This window comes from Camelus bactrianus, chromosome 23 (genome assembly GCF_048773025.1).
Source record: "Camelus bactrianus isolate YW-2024 breed Bactrian camel chromosome 23, ASM4877302v1, whole genome shotgun sequence".
NCBI lineage: Eukaryota > Metazoa > Chordata > Mammalia > Artiodactyla > Camelidae > Camelus > Camelus bactrianus.
Genome location: NC_133561.1, coordinates 22,906,050 through 22,930,700, shown reverse-complemented (window position 1 = coordinate 22,930,700; position 24,651 = coordinate 22,906,050). Strand labels below are relative to the sequence as shown.

General features: G+C 39.3%; 2 protein-coding genes across 7 annotated transcripts in view; one reads left to right on the top strand and one right to left on the bottom strand.

Annotated features, from left to right (window-relative positions):
• The window catches only part of TPR (translocated promoter region, nuclear basket protein), a 52,579-nt gene extending 48,127 nt beyond the window's left edge, over positions 1 to 4,452 (top strand). For all 3 annotated transcript variants that reach the window (XM_045509407.2, XM_045509401.2, XM_010973261.3), the window contains exons 50-52: positions 1,078 to 1,196; positions 3,562 to 3,657; positions 4,249 to 4,452. In XM_045509407.2, the coding sequence (XP_045365363.2) occupies positions 1,078 to 1,196; positions 3,562 to 3,657; positions 4,249 to 4,304 (271 nt within the window). In that variant the 3' untranslated portion in view covers positions 4,305 to 4,452. The remainder of the gene's footprint in view (positions 1 to 1,077; positions 1,197 to 3,561; positions 3,658 to 4,248) is intronic.
• On the bottom strand, positions 3,372 to 22,035 carry PRG4 (proteoglycan 4). 4 transcript variants are annotated; one of them, XM_074351804.1, is made up of 11 exons: positions 21,929 to 22,035; positions 20,987 to 21,088; positions 18,147 to 18,269; positions 16,768 to 16,887; positions 8,553 to 12,050; positions 7,791 to 7,868; positions 7,121 to 7,257; positions 6,653 to 6,809; positions 5,980 to 6,180; positions 5,391 to 5,528; positions 3,372 to 4,621 (listed from the first exon to the last, which is right to left on the bottom strand). In XM_074351804.1, exons 1-11 carry the CDS (start codon positions 21,987 to 21,989, stop codon positions 4,524 to 4,526), a joined length of 4,713 nt encoding a protein of 1,570 aa, XP_074207905.1. In that variant the 5' UTR covers positions 21,990 to 22,035; the 3' UTR covers positions 3,372 to 4,523. The 4 variants fall into 4 exon arrangements, with proteins under 4 accessions (XP_074207905.1, XP_045365373.2, XP_074207906.1 ...); XM_045509417.2 differs by having other exon boundaries at positions 5,391 to 5,516; positions 21,929 to 22,033; XM_074351805.1 differs by lacking the exon at positions 18,147 to 18,269.
• Between the last annotated feature and the right edge of the window lie 2,616 nt (positions 22,036 to 24,651).

Sequence of the window (24,651 nt, the reverse complement as noted above, 5' to 3'; positions counted from 1 at the left end):
GAAAAGTGTAACTTTCAAGGTGGAACCTGATTCTTTATAAAATAAAAAAGTTGAACTGCTTCATAGTCATAAGCATAGCTAGAAGAAGAACCCAGATTTCCTAGGTAGAGCTCAAAGGTTTTGTCTTTATTTATCAACATTTTCTTAGCATAGTTACAGGCCAGCTCTAGCATATGAGGAAAAATACAGGTCTGTTATTGTGCTCTACCGCAGTGCTACTTAGTTTTGGGAAGTTACAGACCCTGCTGAAAATAGTAGCTGCCTTTGATTCAGGTCACTTTATATATGTCACTTCTAAACCACACAATATCTCTGCACAGTATCATCTCCTTTTTACCAGTGAGAAAGCTCAGTCTCTGACTATGTTAAAACAACATAGTTAGGCTGCACTTCACCAGTTTTTCTCAACTTCAGCAGGGTCATGAGAGGTAGCTTTCAGGTACACTGTTGTTAGTAACTGTACTAATGTTTGTAGATGGTAAAAGCTGGAGCAGATTCAAGTTATTCTTGTACTCTTATCTCCCTCACTTGCTTTTTGATGTACTTTCTTGAATGGGAGAGAGAGAGATGGAATTACAGCATTGAGCCAGGAATTCACCTGCCCACAGCCTGCCTCATTTTGTAGCCCAGATGAGACAGCTATGGGTGCTAGAGCCCATGGTGAGTTAGTGGTATATTATTAATAGTTGTGATTGTTGTGAATTATTTTAGTACTCTCCTAGAAAGTTTTTTTGGGATTTATCAAAATCTGGATAATATATCTCCTGTGAATGTCAAGAATGTGAACATCATTTGTCAAAAAGGAAAAAAAAATGACAACAGAGGAAAAACAAACATTAAAATTGGAATGTGTCCTAGTGAGAGGGGGAATGATGAAAAAGCAGCTTGGGCTTTCTTTTCCCCGCCTTTAAAAAAAAATGCATGATTACCAATATCAGAGTCTGGAGCTTTGAGTTGGAGGGGAGCTCTGAGTTACTTACATGGTAAACTTACCAGAAAAACAATTTAGAAACAATTTAGGATATATTCTAGTATCAGTTTTGTATTTTCTAATCAATTTTTGTTTTTCCTCATTAGTATTAGCTCAGAAGCAGGACTAGAAATTGATAGCCAGCAGGAAGAAGAGCCTGTTCAGGCATCTGATGAGTCAGATCTTCCTTCCACCAGCCAGGACCCTCCTTCCAGTTCTTCTGTAGGTAAGTTCCTGCTCTTGACTGCAATACAGCTATTATACATCAAACTCATTTGCAAAAGACACTGTACTATTAGTAACAATTTGCTAACTCTTTTTTCTTTAACTTTTAAAAGACTTTATTTAAAAGGGAAGTTTTACTTTATTAAAGGGAACTTGGTTTATATTAAAGGGAATTGGTTATATTAGAGGTGCTTCAGGGGCTGTGAAGGTTGGATTTTTGGGAGAGATCTAAGGAGTAGAACTTTAGGCCTCCTGTCTGTGTAAACCAGAGCAGCGCCTTCTTTATTTGTTCTATTTAATTGGTTCTATGTGAGATCTGGTATGGAGAGTTGACATTAGGAGGCCTTTTGCTTCAAAAAAAAAGAAAGAAATTAACTGATGTGAATAGTTTTAAAGTTTGGCTTTTCAAGTTTTCAAAGTTAACTCTGAAAAAGGCTATTTTATGTGTCTTTCCTGCAATAAAAATTTTTCTGCAGTACTTTTAAAAAAATAACATTTATTAAGCGCTTACCATATATCATAGTATTCTAGGCCCTTTATATGTATTTACTCATTTAATTCTCACAACAACCCAACTTGTTAAGCATTCATCCCCCTTTTATAGATAAGGAAACTGAGGCACAAAAAGGTTAAATAATTCCTTCAAAGTTACATAGCTAGTAAATAAAGGGCAAGCCAGGGTGCAAACTCAAGAAGTTTGACTGCAGAGGCTCCACTTTTAAATATACTATACTACTATATTAGCTATACTAGCTTACCTATCCCCAAATTTTTAGGTAGGAAATTACCTTTATTATTAAAGAAATATATACTCAGTCATCCACTCCGATTATTTTCATTTTAAATTGTTTATAACAGTAATTCTCAAACTCTGCCGTGGAACCTTGAAGTTTTATGGAAGACCTAAGTCAGTTACTACTTTTTTCAGTCATGGAACTTTGCTATCTCAAGGTCTCTTCTCCTGCCTCTCATCTGCTTTTCTGTGACACATCAGCCTGTTAGCCAGCATTCCTAGGTTCAAATCCTGTATCTACCTTTTAATATATAGTAACTTTAAATCTCTGCTCATTTCATTGTGAAATACGGACATCCATAACTCATCTTGCAGTCAAGATTAGACAATGTATGTAAATTATATAACTCAGTGCTTTACATACAGTAAGGCTCAAAAAATTGTAGCTGTCACAATTACTATTAGTACAATTACTGAAGTTCTGTGCCCCCAGTTATATTCTGATGTCCCATGAGAATTGTTTCCTCAGTAGAAGAACTGGCACTAGTTATATTTTACCAGGGCTTACACTAGAAAATATGGTTCTTGTTCCTTTTTATTATAAAGTATGAAATTGGGATGTCTTTAAATTTATTTGACAATGTAAAACACTAAACCTCCCCATCTGAGCAGTTATTTATTTTGTCAGCAGATACTTCAGTGCCTACCAGGTGCCAGGAAGTTTCACAGAAGTGTTACTAAGAAAGTGACATTTAAGGAAAGACCTGATAGAGCTAAGGGAGTGAAGCTGTGCCACTAATTGAGGGAAGCATATTCCAAGACGAGAGAAATAGCCGATGCAAAGTCTGTAAGGCAGCAGTGTGATATGTTCAAGGTCAATAAGGAGGCCTGTGTGGCTGGAGCACAGTAAGGATAGAGAGAGACTAGCAGAAGATGAAGGGGATGGGAAGGATAGAGCTGGTAGACCACTGTAATTGCTTTGGCTTTCGTGGATATAGCAGGCTTTTGGAGGGCTTCAAACAGACTGGTGACATGATCTGATTTAAACACTTAACAGATCAGTTTGGCTGCTGTGTAGAGAAGAGACTGAAAATGAGTAATGGCAGAAAAAAGGAGAAAGTTTAGGGGATGTTGCAGTAATTTAAGGTAAAGATGATTTTTTTTAGACAGGATGGTAGAGTCAAGGTTGTGAGAAAAAGTCAGATTTGGGATATGTATTTAAATTAGAGCTGGCAAGGTTTGCTAATGATTAGATTGGGGGTGTCCCTAAAAGAGAAGAGTCAGATATGACTCACATTGTATTGTAATGGCCTGTTGTTTCCTGAGGGGTGTGGTATTGTGTTTCCCATTGTATTCCACAACTCCTAGGCAGTGTCTGATAGTGAGTAGGCACCAAGTAAATATTTAGTAAATTAGTTGAATGAATGAATAAAAAAGTCAAACTAGTTTTTTAGTAAGATTTTTTTTTTACTTTTTTTTGTTAAATGTCCCTTACTAAAAACAAACAACTTAAATATTGAAAGCAATGGACATCTCTGCATTTTATCCATGCATTCATTTTGTGGTTAGTTTTTGTCACTAACTGCTGTCTTACTTACTGACTTGTTTGCTTATATATTAATGCTTTTCTTAGATACCAGCAGTAGTCAACCAAAGCCTTTCAGACGTGTAAGACTTCAGACAACACTGAGACAAGGTGTCCGTGGTCGTCAGTTTAACAGACAGAGAGGTAAATTTCTAACATACTGATCACAGGGTAGGATGTAGGATAGTAATAAATGGAACGAGGTTTCTCGCTTCCAGCATGTATCTAGTTTTTAAAAAATGTTCCAAGGGTTGATTAAATAATTACACATTGAGCATGTGATGTTTACTGATCTGTAAGTTTCTTGCAGATAGACAGGTTTGTATACCATAGGTGTATAATGAATATGTACTTACATTTTATTTTTATTCATTTCTTCCTTGAATTAAAAGTAAGATTTGGAAAAGCTAAAATGTTATATTGCTGTGTCATCATTTGTTACATCTCTGCCTGTTGTCGTTTTACTTTTTATACAACAGAATAAAGCTTTGTGATGTTTAGCTAATTTAAAAGTAGTTTTAATATCTGTGTTTTCTAATGTAGCTATTAGAGATTGCATTCATGTCAAAAACAATTGTAGTGATTTCCACTGAAGATGTGAAATATCTAACACAGTTTTATGTCTATATACTGATATTTGATACTGAAAATTTCTATAATGACTAGGGTAAGTGAATACTCTAGAGCTAACTTTTTAAAGGATGCATTCAGTTTAATTCTTTTTTTCTCTTACAGGTGTGAGCCATGCAATGGGAGGGAGAGGAGGAATAAATAGAGGAAATATCAATTAAATGTTCTGTAAACTGTAATAACTGTGAATAAGATTGTCAAATCTGTTTTAGTGTAATGGTTGTCAAGTTTAAAAACATTTTTGTATTTAAATTGGTATGCTTATCTCAACATTCTTTATTAATAAAATGTATTTCAGTGTCAAAATTAGTTGACTTTTCTTCATTTTAAAAGTTGAACTCTTCCCTTTTCATTAGTTGGCTCTTCCTTTGCCCATCAGCCTAAGGACAGTTGTACCAGACAGTGGATAAGGTCTGCCCAGGACGAACAATAATGGCTCTTGCTGTCCTGCTAGGCTCATCGAGGTTATAATATTGATCTAAATAAAAGAGAAATCATTTTTTTAATTAAAAAAGAAAACAAAACACTTGAACTTAAAAATAGTTTGTATTCATTATTATACTCAAGGACAATGTTTATTATTTTAGTATCAGAAATGTTTGTATTAATTTGAACTTTCTGACAAAAAGAAAAACAACTGCCTTGACATTTGACCTTTTACCATCTTTTAATAAAATTAGGTTCAACTCTGCTTTTTCAAAGTAAGAATTTGAGAAAAACCGAGTTAGTTTAGAAAATAATGATTCACTTGGCTTTTACTCTTTTAAAAAAATACATTCTGATGTCATTTATGTAGGCAGAATAATTTTTCAGAAAAATGTCCCAGGTAATACAATTTAATTAATAGAATTAATTTCTCCAGAACTTTCTTCTGATCTTAAGGACTGTAATGATGCAAATCAATACAACTTTGTGGCAAACAAGGTCTCTGTTAAATGCCACAGATAACAGAAGTGAAATATTTTTTTCAGCAGCAGTTTTACTCAAGTAATGAGATATTTTGCATTATAAGCTTTTATCTCATGAAGGATAGGGCCGAACTGAATTGCAATCCATTCAGTTTAATTGAAAGTAAAGTGAAAAATCTAAACTGTCTCTTCCTCAAAACAATTAGAATAAGTGATATACTTTAAGTACTCACTTTTAGTCACCACTGAAGACTTGTTGCTTTTGCTTTGATTTTATTCAAGTTTCAGGAATTAGATCACGTCTTCAGAAAGCAATTAAGATTTTTCTTAATAACTTACCTTTAGAAAAGGCATAGTAATCATAGCCATCTGGTTTTCTGACACTGGGCAGTGATATAGCTGAAGTAACCAGATTTGGAAGTCCTCTCCACAGCATGCTCACTTTAACTTCATTATGGAGGAAACCTGTGGATGACACTTCAAAGGTGTCAGATGGAAAGGCAGTGTATACTGTATTGGAAAGAGCAGCTATAAAGAGTCAGACAGACCTGGGCCTTACTCCCAGTTTGGTCACTCAGTATCTCTGTTACCATGGGTGAGTTAACAGTGATGCCTCAGCCTCCACTGGCCCTGATACTGGTGCAGACATCTACCTTCTAGACTATTTTGAGGCTTACAGATTTGCATTTAAAGTCTTGGTAAATGGTATTTATTATAACTAACAAAACTGAATAAATTACATTTCTTACACAAAAAGAGAAAGTACTGATCTTTGGTCATTCGTTGAGGCAAATGGATGTTTTCATTAACAAGCTTAAAGTATGAGGGTTATTTGGTCAGTAGTCATATTTAATAAGCCTTACTCTGTAAGAAACTATGTTACATTTACTTCATATGTAAGAATTTTTAACACAGTAAAAAATACTACCTTTGTCTTGATAAGAGACTCTGATGGGTGAATGGTGAATTCGGATGGTGTGTAAAATTTGAGAAGGTCCTGTCGCACGTTCAAAGCGACGTCTCCTAACCTGTGTCATTGCTCCATACACTGGATAATTTATAGCAGGCCTTCTTCCAGTGCACTTTTTGATGGGTTCCTGTTTATAAGTATACTGCTGAATGCTGCCACCTGTGTAGGATGAATTAGAAAGTCACATGTAATATGAAAATTTATTTTAATGCCCAAAAGGGATGGAAAAGAGCTTTTTACAAAGTGGAGGAAACAAACCATGTTTTTTGTAAAGTATGTCCAGACGTTGATGGTTATTAGTCAAAGGTATTATAAAAATAATTACTAAATCTCGAAATACTTGTGAATAAAACCAACAAATTGCAGTTACACATTTAACTTTGTTTGAAAGTAAATGATGTCATCCTTTATATCAGTGTCCTGAAAACTCATGAAACTGATTTGCATGTTGAGAGATCTAAATACTTCTTACTGCCCTTAATTTTTATTTTTTAATTGAAAATGCTTGATTCTAACCATTAAAGATACCTTTTGACAGTAAACCCAATAATAAATGAAAATATTGAATAAAATTTTCCTGGCAAATCACTTCTTAGAAGTTTTTTAATTTTGTCAATTATATAACACATACCTCTCTTGAAAAAATACACAGATTCAGGTCTGCTCTTGTACTTAGCTATTGAGAGAGCTGCCACTATTTTTCCATGTAGTCCTCCAAATCCTTTGGAAATCAGTTTAGGATACCCTGCATCTTTTATATCATTGGTGAAACGCCAATACTGAGAATCCTGGTAATTAAAAAGAGGAAATGATGTTAACAGCTTATTTAAAAGGTTAAAAGGGGGGGAAAAAGGAACTCGTTCTTAAATTTAAGTATAGGGAGAAAGTTTTAACTTAGTTAAGTGTTTGAATGAGTTGACTGTTAATGTTACCAAATTAAATGTTAACTTTTTATTAAATTTTAATGATAGAATTTGTGAAACTAACTCCAGAGTATGTGAATATATGGAGACCCTTCCTAAGTGGAGGTTAAACTGATTTATGTTATCATAATAAAGAGTAACTAACGACTGATTTCTCTTAAAGATCTTTTTCTTACCTTAAAGAAGAAAGTTTTTCCTTCACAATTGCATCTAGTAAAAACAGTATCAATGGGGGAGGGAATGCCCCAAACTTCAGTAATTCTACGAGGTGGAGATGGTGGACTGAACGGATTTAGCATCCAGAAATAATGACCTAAAATTGAAAGTGAGAGATCAGCCTACAAGCTGAATGAATACAAAAACCTATCCCTGAAGAAATCAAAATGAAATCTTTTTTAATATAGTTTATTGTAAAAAAAAAAAAAAGGTTGAATGTGTTAACAAGCATTGCCTGATGAAGTTTAGTCAGAGTCGTGAGCATTAATACAGAAGGTAGTATCTGAACATTTCTGAGAATCGGTATTTCTTAAGTCTGAAATTTAGCATAATGTTTGAAATATTTTACTTTCCAGTTTCTCTTCAAAGAGCCTTCTGGCTTTGTGATTTACAGTAAGTCAACAGAGTTACAACCTAGTGACTTTATTTTATTACTTTAATATGTCAAATTTTGCTAATCTGATATATTTGTATTTACCCTCAGCTTCTTATAATATGTGTAAAGTAAGTACATCAGTCAGGTTTCCCTCCAGAAATCTCAACCCAAACTTCCACCATCCCATGGCTCTGGTTTTCATAAGTACCAAGAACAAGATGAGAAGCAGAGAAAGAAATGAGTGCATAACTCACCTCGAAATGCAACTAATGTCCCATTGCGCAAAGTAGTCATTCCATCTACTGGCCTACCATTGCATAAATTAGTCTCATCTAAAACAAATTAACAGAAATGAGGCCAATATAAAACAAAATGAGAAAAGTGTTTTTGTTCTTTTCAAATCCCCCCATTGGGCTCCATTTCCTCTGCTCACCCTTTCCTAAGCTCTTGAAGGGTATAGTTTGAGGTGCATGTATATCAGAGGTGAAAAGTGATATATTTCATAGTTGTTTTACTTAAAGTTGATATTACTCAAAATGTATATTTATATAAAAATAAATTATGAATTGAAATGAGTCAGGGTAACTGATCATGTAAATTAGGTAACGTATTAGATGTTTAATCTCAACATCAGATTCTATTTTTCAGTTCTGATTGCCCTGGGGGATTGGTTTGAGAGAACATTGCAGATGTTGCTTTGCATTGTACTTTCTTTTAAGGATAGACTCCCTACGAAGTATTTTTTTTTTTACATTCTATACACTCTCTGCTTCTGACACAGATGCACCATACTCCTAACACTAGGATATTACTCAATTTTCCAAATACCAAAAAAACTTACTGTGATTACCTTTCTGCTTACCTACAGAGAAGATGTGAAACTGCAGAAAGTTAACAAGTTTGGGGTTCTAGATAATGTACATCAGTAGAGTGATACTAAATCAGGGCATTCTGGTTCAGAAAGATTTAAGCTAACACTGCCAATTTTAAACATGAAAGTAACTGATTCAGTTTACCTGGAAACATGGGGCTGATGCCAATGCCTTGACTGGGTCCTCTCACTATGAAATCAGAGCCTGGAATCACTATAGGAGTTAACACAGGGGGCCTGGGAATCACGTGAGGTTTTTCTCCTTCAGCAGCATCTGCACCTTCATTCTCTGGATTTACTTCAATTATTTCTGGTTTGGGAGTCAGGTTAGGGCTGGTGGTGCTTTGGAACGTGGCTTCTGCTAAAGAGGTAGGGCTCGATGTAGGCATTGCTGACGTCGTCGTCTTTGGGGGAGCTGGTGTGGTCTTCGGTTTTTTCACTTTGGGTGTTTTTGGCTTTCTGGTAGAAGTGGGCTTTCTGGGTGCTTTGGTTGGCTTTTGGGGTTTAGGAGTTGTCACTTTAGAACTAGTGGCTGTACCTTTTGGTGTAGCTGTTGTTTGTTCAGGTTTGCTCACAGCCTTTCCGGTTGTCTTTTTTGTTGCAGTCATGACTTTGGGTGCGAGAGTTGCTTTAGGAGTAATTTTGGAGGATGTCGTGGTATCTTCAGTTGCGGTAGATGTTACTTGTGTGGTTGTACTTGTTATTCTGGACTCAGTGGTCTTTTCTTCTGTTTTAGTTGCTGTCTCTGTTACAGTCTTAGGTGAGGCAGTTGTCGTTTCCGGTGTAGTTTGTATGTATTTTGCTGTGGCCTTCTCTTTAGCTGTTGGAGTTATTTCAGGCTCGGTCACTTGAGGAGACTTGATTGTAGGTACAGTAGGCTCCTTAGGACGGTTTTCAAGAGCCTTTGGTGTGGATTCCACTGGAAACTCGGGAGTTGATTGAGCAGGTTTCTTGGGAGTAGTAGAAGGCTCCGTGGTAGTAGTTGAAGTAGAGGCCTCTGAGGCGGTTGGAGCAGGTGTCTCAGGAGAACTTGGAGTGAGTTCCTTGGGGGTGGTGGGAGCAGGCTCCTTGGGGCTGGTGGGTGCAGGCTCCTTGGTGGTGGTGGTGGGAGCAGGCTCCTTGGTGCTGGTGGGTGCAGGCTCCTTGGTGGTGGTGGGAGCAGGCTCCTTGGGGGTGGTGGGTGCAGGCTCCTTGGTGCTGGTGGGTGCAGGCTCCTTGGGGGTGGTGGGGGCAGGCTCCTTGGTGCTGGTGGGTGCAGGCTCCTTGGTGGTGGTGGGTGCAGGCTCCTTGGTGGTGGTGGTGGTGGGAGCAGGCTCCTTGGTGCTGGTGGGTGCAGGCTCCTTGGTGGTGGTGGGTGCAGGCTCCTTGGTGGTGGTGGGTGCAGGCTCCTTGGTGGTGGTGGGTACAGGCTCCTTGGTGGTGGTGGGAGCTGGTTCCTTGGTGCTGGTGGGTACAGGCTCCTTGGGGGTGGTGGGAGCAGGCTCCTTGGTGGTGGTGGGTGCAGGCTCTTTGGTGGTGGTGGTGGTGGGAGCAGGCTCCTTGGTGCTGGTGGGTGCAGGCTCCTTGGTGGTGGTGGGTGCAGGCTCCTTGGTGGTGGTGGTGGTGGTGGGAGCAGGCTCCTTGGTGCTGGTGGGTGCAGGCTCCTTGGGGGTGATGGGAGCAGGCTCCTTGGTGGTGGTGGGAGCAGGCTCCTTGGGGGTGGTGGGTGCAGGCTCCTTGGGGGTGGTGGGAGCAGGCTCCTTGGGGGTGGTGGGAGCAGGCTCCTTGGTGCTGGTGGGTGCAGGCTCCTTGGTGCTGGTGGGTGCAGGCTCCTTGGTGCTGGTGGGAGCAGGCTCCTTGGTGGTGGTGGGAGCAGGCTCCTTGGTGCTGGTGGGTGCAGGCTCCTTGGTGGTGGTGGTGGGAGCTGGCTCCTTGGTGGTGGTGGGAGCTGGCTCCTTGGTGCTGGTGGGAGCAGGCTCTTTGGTGCTGGTGGGTGCAGGCTCCTTGGTGGTGGTGGGAGCTGGCTCCTTGGTGGTGGTGGGAGCAGGCTCCTCGGGGGTGGTGGGAGCTGGCTCCTTGGGGGTAGGAGCTGGTTCCTTGGGGCGGGTGGGTGCAGGCTCCTTGGTGGTGGTGGATGCAGGCTCCTTGGTGGTGGTGGGAGCAGGCTCCTTGGTGCTGGTGGGTGCAGGCTCCTTGGTGGTGGTGGGTGCAGGCTCCTTGGTGGTGGTGGATGCAGGCTCCTTGGTGGTGGTGGGAGCAGGCTCCTTGGTGGTGGTGGGAGCAGGCTCCTTGGTGCTGGTGGGTGCAGGCTCCTTGGTGGTGGTGGGAGCAGGCTCCTTGGTGGTGGTGGGAGCAGGCTCCTTGGTGCTGGTGGGTGCAGGCTCCTTGGTGGTGGTGGGAGCAGGCTCCTTGGTGGTGGTGGTGGGAGCAGGCTCCTTGGTGGTGGTGGGAGCAGGCTCCTTGGTGGTGGTGGGAGCTGGCTCCTTGGTGGTGGTGGGAGCTGGTTCCTTGGTGCTGGTGGGTACAGGCTCCTTGGTGCTGGTGGGTGCAGGCTCCTTGGTGGTGGTGGGAGCAGGCTCCTTGGTGGTGGTGGGAGCAGGCTCCTTGGTGGTGGTGGGAGCTGGCTCCTTGGTGGTGGTGGGAGCAGGCTCCTTGGTGGTGGTGGGAGCAGGCTCCTTGGTGGTGGTGGGAGCTGGCTCCTTGGTGGTGGTGGGAGCTGGCTCCTTGGGGGTGGTGGGAGCTGGCTCCTTGGTGGTGGTGGGAGCTGGCTCCTTGGTGCTGGTGGGTACAGGCTCCTTGGTGCTGGTGGGTGCAGGCTCCTTGGTGGTGGTGGGAGCTGGCTCCTTGGTGGTGGTGGGAGCTGGCTCCTTGGGGGTGGTGGGAGCTGGCTCCTTGGTGGTGGTGGTGGGAGCTGGTTCCTTGGTGCTGGTGGGTACAGGCTCCTTGGTGCTGGTGGGTACAGGCTCCTTGGTGCTGGTGGGTACAGGCTCCTTGGTGCTGGTGGGTGCAGGCTCCTTGGGGGTGGTGGGAGCAGGCTCCTTGGTGGTGGTGGGTGCAGGCTCCTTGGTGGTGGTGGGTACAGGCTCCTTGGTGGTGGTGGGAGCTGGTTCCTTGGTGCTGGTGGGTACAGGCTCCTTGGGGGTGGTGGGAGCAGGCTCCTTGGTGGTGGTGGGTGCAGGCTCCTTGGTGGTGGTGGGTGTAGGCTCTTTGGCGGTGGTGGGAGGTAGTTCCTTGGGAGAGGTGGGAACAGGGGATTTGGTTATAGGTTCAACTTTGGGTTTAGATGTAGTAACTTCAGGCGTGGGTGCAAAATCTTCAGTAGGTGTTTTCTCTGCACTTCCCGACTCTTTAGTCTTCTCTTTTACACTAGGTGAGGTCTGCTTCTTTGTTGAAGAAGTCTCCTTAGTTTCAACTGTTGTCTCCTTATTGGCTATTGAAGAAGTCTCTTTGGTTGTATCAGAATTAGGTGGAAGACTGGGTTTAGGAATTGTTGGTTTTAGAGTTGTAATTTTGGGAGTTGGGGTAACTTTGTTACGTTGGGTGGTAGGAATGTCAGGAGTTGGGGTGAGCTTGAAGTCACCACTGTCCAGCCCACTTCCAGCTTCTACACCTAGTGGCTCTGGGGTAGGTTTCCTTTTAGGAGGTCTTTTCTTCTTGTCTTTTACTAGAGAGAAAATATACATCTTTTATTTTTGTATATTTTTTTCTTTAATTGTGCAATAAAGATTCCCATCCTCATCACTGATCAGCTGTGTGTCACTAAGCAAATTGCTAATGTCTAACACGTCTGTTAATTTATCGTAAAATGGTGAACACTCAACCTATCTTACTGGGCTACTTTAGGGGATGAATGGGACAAGGGGTGAGAAGCACAAGTAAAACTCAACACAATTAATACTTGGAAGCAAGTGGCAACTTTGATATTACCAGTAATGCTAATACAACTCTTGCCCCTCACTTTCTCATCTCTTCTTATTCCTTATTGCTCAGTGCCCCTTCCTTCCTACTAGAAACCTAGTTCCAACTTCTTTTAGACTCACTGAGCCCATTCCTGCAGAGGCCTCTGTAACTACATGCAAGGAATCTGTTCCAGTCACCCCCATGATTCGTGCTCAGCCCTCTTTCCATACATATGGCTGTTAGCTGCTTTCTTTCCTCTGCCCACCTAAACTCAGCAGTCTCAGGGGATGCAGAGAGGAGATCAGGATGCCATGGCAGCAAAAGGACCCTATTTAACAGGATTTCCCACAGCAGCTACCCCACAGGTAAACTACAAAACCCAAGAGGCACACCAATGAGATGAGCTCCAATAAGCAAATACTTGTATTGTGTGCAAGACTCTTTGGATGACTCAAGATTAAATATCTGGCTGTTCAGCTAGAGAGACGGCTTCAGGGGAAATAGCCACCCAGGAAATAGAGTTCTTCAAAACTCCATTATCCAAAATCCAGTATTTCCTGGAGAAAGAGAATATATTTTAGAAATTCAGGAAATAATAAAGAGCAGAACAAAAGGAATCTCTTTTCATATAGCCAGTTCTGTAGTACGTTCTCTACTACAGAAAAATCAGCCAGATATGACATATAATTTATTAGGAAAATAATGAAGAGGATCTGTAAAACATGGACAATATTGCCTTTCCCAGAGAGATGAATAAGAATTTAACGGATTAACATTTTAAAATATATAAAGAAGTATATAAATGTTTGTTAAATAAAAGAAATCTGGGGAAGGAACAATAAAAACACAGCAGAGGAAAGAGAAGAAAGATGATATCAGGTAGACAGGAATTGAAGTAGAAAACCATGAATAGTCATCTCTGGTGCCATCTGTGCTGCTGTAGCATCTTCTTATCCTTTGCTTTATAGAATGGTTTCTTAGCTGCTTGGCACTAATTTCCTATAGGAAATTTTCATTGGTATCTTCTAAAGTAATTTTTATGAAGTTACATACCCCCCTAAATACTGAAATGTCCTCAAATCATTCTACCCACATGCATGACTTTCAGGTAATTATTGTTAAAATGGCATTGATATAGTCATTGATCTTTATCAATGCTCAAACCTTTGGGTTTCTTCTTTAATTTTCTATTAGCAGATGAATTTTTAGAAGACTTGACTTTCCGAATAGTTGAAGAGGAAGAGGAAGAGGAGGAGGAAGACTCTTGATTTTCAGAAACAGAATGTTCTATAAATCAAATAAAAAAGTTGATCACACCAACTGTGATTTAAAGCAAAACAGAACCACCAGTCCGAATACAACAGGAAATGCTGTTTGTTGATCTACAAATGCCTATGTTCTGCTTTTGTTTTATCAGTAATATGAGTAACTGCCCTTTTAAATGTCAGTTAAAAGGCACTTGAGTTTGTCACAGATACTAGCAGTATAACTATATAACTGTCTCTCAACTTTTCCATATCTCACAGAATCAGATTATTCTGCAAAGAAAATCATGGACTTTTTTTTTTTTTTTTTTGAACAGTAAGATTTGCTTCTTCCGATCATTTTAACCTAGACCATACTGAGTTCGGTAAATAAGGAGAATAAATAACTGAGCATTTATACTTTGGCTTAAACTTTGACTTAAACAAGCAAACAGAAAGTGTGATGAGCCTTTAATGACTCAGAAGATCACCCCATTCTATGAGGAGTCTTAAAAACGTAGTTCACCTTCAGGTTACTTCATCTCAGAAACCTCCCTGTGTTACACCTGTCATCTTCCTACCTTCCGTTATTTCCTCTGATTCTATAACTTTCTTAGTCTTCTTCTTGTTTGGTGATTTGGGTGAACGTTTGTTTGTTGACTTCATGGTTTGAGATGCTCCTGGAGGCGGAGGTGCAGTCTTTGAAGATGGTGGTGATGTGGGATTATGCACCGAGGCCAAGCAAGACAGGCTGGTTAACATCTTGTTCATATGCCTCAGCAACTCTAACCGTGAAAGGCACGGATGAATGTGGATTCAAGAGCAGACTGGTGAAAACCACTGCAGGCAGGCTTTTAACCAACACTAATTACTCCAAACTACTTAACTCTGGGGATACATTCCTATTTAAAAAAAAAAAAAATGATTCTCAAATCGCTGTAAATTATGACTGGGAGCAAAGGCTCAGGAGTCAGAAGACCTAAATTCCAGTTCTAGACCTGCAAGTCTCTACCATTGTGACCTTGGGCAAACAGGCAAACCCTCTCGAATCTCTCTTTTCTCGCCTGCAAACTGAGCTGCGTCTTCCAGATAATTTCCGAAGGTATTTGCCTACCTAAGTAATACTTGCCTCTCTGAGGTCCATCCTACGTGCCAGCCTTCTGGGAAACAAAAATAATCACTGCATGTGGTTGACAGATACTTGTGCTCACGACAAGAAAAATATAATGGTTCTATTTTCCTGTTTTCATATTCATTTAAAGCAAATGATACCATTTTACCTTTCATTTATTTTATTTTTTTAATTATAAGAAATTCTACATGAATTTTTCCTCTTATAAGAATTTCACACCTTCACATTGTGCTTGCCTCAAAATTTAATTCCCTTCTCCAAGATAAACAGCTGTTAATGGTTTGATGCATATCTTTTGTACCTTGTATCACCCCTACTCTCTGCCCCTTTTCATGTCTAGGAGAGAAGAAGACATGGAACATGTTTTGATCATTAGGAACCAGAAGAAAAGGAGAGGGACTTCTGAAAGATAAGAAAGCAGAGAATGGAGTGTCAGGGGAGGCACTCATGGTAGAGGACAGTGGCATAAATCCTGCTGCTCTTACCAAACTTCTCAGATTCAGCTTCTGCAATCTCTGTGAACTGACCCCTGCCCCCCTCCCTCTTTCTCCTCCCATCCCACAAAGACACAAAGTACCTCAGCTTGAGAGATAGTCCTGCCACAGTCTAGCTGGTGATCTTGAGCAAAATATTTACCCTCTTGGACTGTTTCCCCACCCACATTCAGGGGCCCTCGACTGCTATGATTCCTTTAATTCTTGAACTATTTTGACTTTAAGATGAATAGATGCCTACAAGTGGTATCAATAGCAATCTTAAAACAACTACGCAGTGAGTAGCAAAGATAGTTTGGTTATTATTTTTAAAAAATAAAGTACTGGAGCTCTGGTTGGTGCCTTTATTTTCAGCTGGACCCCGACTATCTCTGTGAATTCTATAAATGAAACATTACCTTTATCATTTCTTTTTTTTTTTTCATTGAGTTCTACATAAACCTCAGGTAATCCAACCCACCACTTGGTAGCATAAACTATTGTCTTTATTAACGTGTTCTCTCAATGTTTTAGCAGTCTCTAACCATATTCCCTCCCCACCCATCTTCTGCCCAAAATCAATTCTTAGTTTTTTTTTGTCTCACAGCCAAAACAATGATCTGAGTAATGGGTAAATCTGTGGTGCTCATGTCACGGGTCCTTCTGAAACTGCAGGAACTCTACACTCTGCGACTTTGATTACAAGGGTGTTGTCACCATTATTTTCGGAATGCTTCCCAATGAAAATATTGAACAGTTAAGAAAAGTTCCTCAACTATGCTGATTAATAGTTTTCTGCCATATTTCTCCATCATTTGCAAGCAGCAAAAGGTGCAGCCTTGTTTAAATAAAATGATAAGATTACGCAAGCAATGCTTATTTTCACGTTTATCTCCACAGATATTCTCGTTTTAACAAATTAGGATTTAAGAACAAACATTTGGTAAGAGAAAGGAATCCATAATTTAAATATATTAAAAAAAATTTTTTTTGTAAGTCTGGAGGGTTTTATTACACTCTCAGTGTACTCCTTTAGGACCTGTCACCAGAGAAGAGGATTTTAAAATGGAACTCTCTCTTTTAATTGACCCCTTCATGCACAGACACTTAGATAAGAGATGATTGAAGGGACTGTAGAGATGGGAAGGGATATACAATGGACAGTTAGCAACTCCTTGGTAGGTTTGCCTATAAATTTAGTGCTTTAAACTAACATAAATTTACTAGTTCAGAGAAGCTGAACATGTTGATCCTCTCCTTAAATATACACTCAAAAACACTGAAAGCCCAAACACAGAGAGCTCAAAGGACAGCTGACTTTGTGGGGTCAACACCATAGGGTGAGACAAGAATCATCAAATGAGCTGAGCTGGGTACTGTTGGTTTAACCTGAAACTGAACCACACCTGGAGGAGATTCAGCCCCCATCCTCCCTGCTGAGGCAGGGAGTGCTTCAGAAGAAGCATTCCTTCTTTAATTCATGTTGGTGAAACAAAGGTTAATACAAAATAGCTTATAAGTTAGTAAAATCAAGACCTGAGATGGATTGTGTGTGAGCCATTAGCAGTGAAGCTGAGATAGGCGCACAAACCTGGAGGTGCTGAGAGGCACTGATGGTCCTGGGATGCTTACCTTCCTCACAAAAGGTCTCATAATCGGAGCAGCACTTGCCGTACTTCTTACAGTCTGAGTCACAGTCGCACTCCCTCCCTCTTGCAAAGCTCTCGAAGCAGCGGCCTTTACAGGAAAGCTCTACCCAGAGCGAAACAAAACATCATGGGTTATAGACTATGCAATCACGCCCATGTATTGATAGCCATTTCCCGCCTTACAGCTGACTTGGGTTCCAAAAGTGTGTATCTAAGTCTTCATTTGGAATTTGGAAAATGGCTGGTTTTCCAAACGGAGACAGCCCAACTCCAGAAAGATGGGGACTTAGGGAAACTTTTCTTGTTCTTCAAGGCTCCACAAGACACTCCAATGCTGTCTGAGTCATTTCATGTATGGACAACGGAAAACTGGGAAATGTCTGAAGAGTTAAGTACCTTTTGTATGAATTCCCTCCATCCTCTCTTCCTCAAACCACTACTTTTTAAACAGGTTTTTATATACTCTAAAGATTTATATTTTGACTCAATATAAATAGGTCATTGTTTAGGCTCAAAAATCACTTCCAATGCAGAGACCATTATTATGACAAAGTGGGCATGGTGTCGAGTTGAAAGATTTCAGCCTAATCCCATGGTGTGGACTATATAAAAGAGGTCTGCTCATTTCAAAAAAAGCCTTGGTTGGACCCATGATGATTTATCAGGGCCTACTTGAAGTAATTATCTTACACAACAAATAAATTGTACAACAATCTATCAACTTCACATGCAAACTCTAAAGCATATATAACTCTGAACCACTTTTAATTATAACTTTCATAAATTAAATGTGAAATGTTTGTGTGTTAACAGCAAAATGGTCTAAAATACATTTAAAAGTGAAATACCACTCATAATTTAAAATTCATACCCTTTGGGTTTCAACTGAAATTCATCATTAAACACTCATCATTAAACACTTCAAAGGGCCTGTTTCAGGTAATTTAGAAACATATTAATATCAAGAAGACAAACAGAAGACAAGATGATTTTTATGCCCATGAATTCTTTTGATGAAGCTATTGAAGGGGCACATTACTAAGCAATTACCTCACTGGGTAATTACTCATTACCATTTACTTAATGACTCCTGAGTCACAGTATTAAAGCAAGACATGATACTTGGCACTGATCAATAACCTTGTGCGAGTGACAGGCTTCCAGACTCCCTGACCCTCACACAGGGGTCACAAGCTTTGACACCATCCTTAGGCACAGCACACTGCAACATTTATGCAAGGGAAGGGAAAGGCACTTCAGCACAAAGAGGTGAAATAGTGTGACAACAGCACTACAAGGGGTGCAAGGGGACTCTCACAGGACACATGCTTGACAGAGGAGACACCAGCTCTCAGGACTTACCCATCGTGCAGACTTTCTTGAAGTCGGGGCAGCACTCCATGTAGTGTTGACAGTTATAATCACAGTTGCAGATGGCATCTCTAGAATACCCTTCCCCACATCTCCCTGCACAGCTTGATATATCTAAAATTATACAATACTAGCGTAAACATGGCCAAACCACTTCACAAAAAGGAAGAGATTTAATGAGGAGGATGCAGCCACTTGGTGAGGGGAGACTTGTATCAATTGGAAAAAGGTGGGAATGATGGTTAGCATTGGGTCCAGGTGATCTTTGCCTGATCTCTTAGGTACCTTGATTATGCCACTTAATTATTTACTAGACTGAGAAGATAAATACATTTTTGAAAATCAGGCTAAGTAATGGCTTTGCATAAAGAGGGTGGTACTCCTGGGAGAGGGGTGGCAGCTACAGCTCTCCTGATGCTGCTACTAAGATGATGACGACTAGTTGCCATTTACTGAGCATCTCTGTGCTGGGTACTCAGTCATACATTATCTCTAATGTTTATGAAAACGTTGCCAGAAAAGTACTAGTAGTCTCTTTTCTAGAGATAAAGTTGGAACACAGAAATTTTAATAACTTGCTCACAGGCACCCAACAAGTTAATAGTTCTGGTATATATGTATTACAGGTCAATTAAACACCTATGAACCATTCATATTGACCTCTTCCACTCTCAGAAGTGTCCTGAGTTGGATAATAAACTACATGATCTTCTTCTGTAAACAGTCCGCCTAGAGATTGAACTCCGATATATACGATTCTAAAGCCCCAATTTTTCCCACCCGATCACACTGCCACTCATCCCTGAGGATGTGTTTACAGCAAGCTGGTTTATGCCAGCACAAACTTCCCCAGGTTCCTCCTCCTTTCACTGATGGAGATAACTGGGTTCTTTAAATGTTGGGCAAGTCAGATGCTTATAACCACTGCGAAAGGGAGGACAATATAGATAACTCTTGAAAAGCATCTGGGCATGAATATAATGGTCATGAACAGAGTTATTCTGGGTAAAACAAAACAAAAACAAATACAACAGCATAATTATCCTTAAATATATTTTTTTAAATCATCCGAGAAACACCTTGAAAACCTCCCTGAGAGACAACCCCAGAAATGTAACAACTGAATCCATCTCTGGACTAGAAATTGGCAGGTGCAATATCCTAAATCCATAGAGGGATGTTGAAGTACACTGGAAAAAAAAAATCTCAAAATAATGAGTCCAGGAAAGTTAAAGTCTTAATATGCAACTAAAACAGTAAATAATAGGACAACTTTCAGAACTTTTTACATACATATATGCACGGTACATACAAAAATGCATATCATATATAGTGTATGTATACAAATACATATATTATATATAAAGAAAAAAGAACGGGAAGAGGTTGAGAAGGCAAGAAAAGCAGACAAGACAACATCAAAAGGTTATTGTTTAAAACTAGCAGATTTCTGAAACAGGAAATCAAAATCAATTATCTTTACAGGAAAAGTTTATTGCTGTAGATTTAATGGCTCTCCTATGTTTATTGATGTTAATTTTTATTTATTTACTTTTTAATGGAGGTACTGGGGATTGAACCCAGGACTTCACACATGCTAAGCATACCCTTTACCACTGAGTTATACCCCCACCCTATTGATGTTAATTTTAACAACTAATTTTAAAGTTATTTATTTAAAGGAGAGTAAAACTGCTTTAGTGAACAACCAAATTGTATTACAGAGGAGAGGCAGATTAGGAAATGTACCCAGTGTTATGAACCTTGTAATATTATTCTGAGAGAGCAGAAGGGTTTGGAGATACCAGTGTAGTCATCGTTTCTGATTAAATATTCATATTTGCCTTCATGTGTTTTTCCAACTTTGCTTATCTAAGTGATTCTGAAACTATGTCCATGGCAGGCATCTATCTCATGCTCAGTTCAGGAGAATTTTAATTATTTTACCGGAAATGTCTACTTTGTAAATCTAACTTCGCCATCACAGTCATGCACCTTGATTTTTCTTCTCTCAGATTTTGCTTATCAAAGGAAAAAAAAAAAGGAAAAGGAAACAAAAATCTAAAGCTTGGTGTTACTGTCACTAATCTACATTGTGATGTTAGGGACTCCTGTTAAGATCATTACACTGAGTGTACTCTCAAATCATGAGTAACAAGAACTGTTCATCCAGGACTGACTCTGTTTTTGGAGGGCTGTGAATAGTTCAATATTATAATATAAAATGACATTCACACTTTCACAACTGGATGAATTTATATCTTATGAATAGGAACATGTAAGTTCATATCTGGATGAATAGTCCTTGTAAGAAAGTAGCACTTTCAAGATTAATAAAGTACCATTTGAAACATTGTAAATGTTCATTGTAATATGATAGCCATATCTACTTGATGCCGAAAGAAGTTATTTATTACTAATTTATTTGATGTAAAAATTAGCTAAATTTCTTGGTAAACATGTAGAAAAATTTATGTTATGTAAATATTGTTCATTTCAGTTAATCTGATGATACTGTATCACTCCAGCATGGTTTTATCATGTGTCTGTATGTTTTCAAAACTTTGGGGAAAACCATAGGAATAATGAGTGCAAAAATTATTCTACAGAAAAGCTCAAAACTTCTTGAAAGTCTTCATAACACGTGAAAAAAAAGTGAGAATCCAAAACGCTTATAAATACGCTACACACTCCTTACATAATGTTAAGGTTGTATTATGCATTAAACTCAAACAGATATGTTTTTGGAAATCTCTTTTGTTGTCATGAAAGTCAGAACCAAGTAATTGACAACAGTTGTTAAATATAAGTACATTCAATGGGTAAGTTACCTTGAGAAGAAACTTGCTGAATCAAGAAAACAGAAGGCAGCAGCAACAAGTAAATGGGAAGCATTTTCCAGTCCATGGTTGTTTTCAGGTGCTGGGCCCTTTCTGAGAAGAAGAGAACAGGATCAGAAAACTGCTCTTTAACCTCGTCACTAACTTATGCCTGTGTTACATACACTGTTTCAGTAACTTTTAAAATATAATTTAATGATCAAACCATCTCAGTCTTGACTTTTAAAAATAATCAGTCTTAATTCTACAGTAAATATTTGACTATTAAATTTAATCTTTTTTTCACTTTATGTGTAATTTTATTTTTATTCAATTATCCTACCTACAAAAATTCAGCCAACTATTGGATTAAATTATTTTTAAGTTCTCATCCATATCTACAAGCCCAGTACTTTCACTTAATTTTTCTTACCACACTAGATCTTTCAGTATATGTGTCTGTTACTACTTTAAAAAATGCAAATTAATTTAGCATTAGTGTTTCCAAGTTTCATCCACAATGCAGCACATACTTCATTCTTTTTATGGCTGAATTAAATTTAATCTTATACAGAAGAAATCATCAAATCACCATCTTAGTCATGTTATTGACCATTTTACTGCTTTAAAATCCCCCCAAAACAGAAAACAGACTTATCTGAAAACACTATTCAAATTGTAGCATGAACCTACAGTGCAGGATTTAAATCTTATCTTGGGGAAAAAAAACATAAATAACTAGCTTCAGTAAAATTTAACTTAACAGAGTTATTTCAACTTTCCCTTAACTCTCAAAATAAATTTATGAGCTTCCAGCAGGTGGATTGCATAAATGTGATCCTTTTCAAAACTTCCCAACTACTATCCTTAAAATTCAAACACTTTTATAAAGTATGTCCCTATCAAAGTGAAAACACATTTAATTCCAGAAAGCAAGTTAACTTTGACACTTACCTGTAAAAGGAGAGATGAATTTCTCCAATGCCCTGGAAGCCTTATATATCAGTGCAAACATATCGGGATGAACTAATTAGTCCAAAGGTTAGACAAAATCAACAGTGACAACCTATGAAATCAAACTTTCCTCATTTCTTGGAAGAAGTCCCAGACGACTAGACTTGGGCAAAATCTGGAAAACACTTCCATTAAGAAAAATGACTACTACAAATAAACTCAGATTTATTGGCTCAAACACACTTCTAATTTCTAAGTGAACTGAACAAATTGTTCTGAGATGGTAAATTGCTCCAGCAGGCGTTGACTACTGCAGCAACTGAAAAATAGTCAAATGCTGGTGTAATTTCTTTCTTTTTTTCCCCCAGTTAATCCAGCAAAGAGTGATTTTGAAACTTATCTAGTGTCAGTTTGTGGCATAAGTTTTCTGAACTTATATTATTAATTTGAATGTACATTTATTTTCTTGAGTATTTTCATTTTCACTGAGCACAGAAAATATGCTTTTAATTACCTCTAGGTGGATGACACACACTGTGGATTTTATAGCTTCTTTTACTATGTGAAAACCTGCTTAAAAATTGTATTGATATCTCCCCTAGCTCCTTTATTTAAACCTACCACCTTTTGGAAAAGTAAGTTTTTACTTACTAATTTAGCTTCCTAGCCACAGAGAACACATGCGCTGTCAACCTGGCAGAGCTGGGTCTGCTAGCTCAAGGTTTTCTCCAGTTTGATTGGCAGTGTTCCTGGTCAAGTCCTATCCACCTACATAAAGCCTCGTTTATGTCCTACCATCTCCCTGAAACCTTGTCAGATCCATCCAAAGCACAACCAGAATCATTATTGAATTAATTGTGCATTTGTCTCCTTTCCACCCCCACCCCCACTCCAACAGTCAGCAAATTCCCCAAGGACAACTGACACCTATGTCTTAATTCTATTCCAGCATCTAGTTCAGTGCTTCACCAAGGCTGTGTTTAATACACTCTTGTTGAACCAAACTGTGGTAACCCGGATCCTGCTGCGTACTATGTGGTTACTGCTGCACTTAATTATCACGAAGAATGACTTTAAGTTAAACATAATCATCTATAATTTACAAATAAGATGAAGAGCCACAAATGAAGAATCTGTGCCCCATCTCAGGATACATAAAGGAGTAGGGGCCAAAGCCAAGATTTGAACCCACGTCTATTTGTTTTAAGTTCCATCACGTTTCCACTGTATCCAGCTCCCTTTTGAACAAAGCTGTCACTTCAGTTACCTATAGTGCTACATTTTACTCTTTCACGTGTACATGTGGGTTTCCGAGACTGTGACCTTTGTCAGATTATAATATAAGCATCTCTTTTGTTCCCACAGTTCTTACTCTGGGCTAAATATATAATGTACAAGGACAATTTAGACTGTCTGCCGACCTCTGAGTAATCCCCTTTCTCTGGGACCCAGCTCCCTACCTTCACAGGTGTTTTAATTGCTTTCATACCTGCGATCTTGCCGTATCATCCTCAGCTGGCAGGGTTAGGGGTAGAAACCTGAAATAAACGGGGCCACAATGTTTCTCTGTCCCGGAAATTTGGAATTGCGATTCAGAGATTACAAATCCGTCTCTGTAGACATAGAACACGTAAACATCTGTCCGTGGCCTGAGGAAGTCTTTCAGAATAAAGACGTGCAAACGAACAAAGCAGTGAGGCAGAGACAGAGCATCCGAGAGCTTTCTAGGTCTTGCTTCCTCCTTGTTCCTGAGACCCAGGTGCCTCCTTTCTCTCTCTTTTTGTGCCAGATTCCCTCTTTGGGGTTGAAGCTGGCTAAAGATTATGCTTTCTGTTACTTAGAATCACTAATCTATGCATAGTAGATGTACAAAAGATGCTGCTGGATGAAACTGAACTGAATTCTCTTAATTCTTAGCGTTCCTGATGTCGAGAGGGGGAAGCTAGAAGCTTTGTAAGCTCTTCAGGTCAGACCTTTACAGTGTTTTCTTATTATCTGTTTGAAATGCTGGGAATACCAAGAATATCAGATACAGATAGACAGACAGACACATATTCTTAAAACAAATGTAAATTCCTTTCTGATTATGCCTTTTAGAACCAACTGTACCATCTTCCTTCTTTGGACAAGTTCATTAGAATGATGACAAATGAAATTCTTAAACTGATTTTGGGAAAAATCTGCTCTAGTAACACTTGCTAAGTCTAGGCTTGAAAAACTGACAAGTAAAACAACACACACACAATTACAGCCAATAATAACTTGAAACATATCCATGGAGACATTTTCATTGTCATCAAATATGTTTTCTCTGCATAATAAAGTATGAAAAAGAATGAGAAACTTCATTAAATGTTAAGTTCATGAGGTTTAAGCTGATTTGCATAATTCTGTTGGGTAATGAGGCAGTGTGGTTTTCCTTAATGCAGGTTTTCCTTAAAGCATAGCAGCCTTTTACATTTATCTATTAAATATATCTTTATAAACTGTGCTCAGTGCTTGTTTCTGGGAATTTTGGGCCATTTAATCTCCCTTGTTGACCACAGAGCAATCGTTCCATTAGGTTACAGTTTCCTCCTTTGAGATTTCTTTTCTCATTAAAGTGTTTTCTTAATGTTCACTTAAATCTCATTTAATAGGGATTAAAAATTACCCCAGGAGTGATTTTTTTTTTTTTTTTTGGTATAGGGAAGACGGGGAGGGGAGTAAAGAGAGGTGGAGAG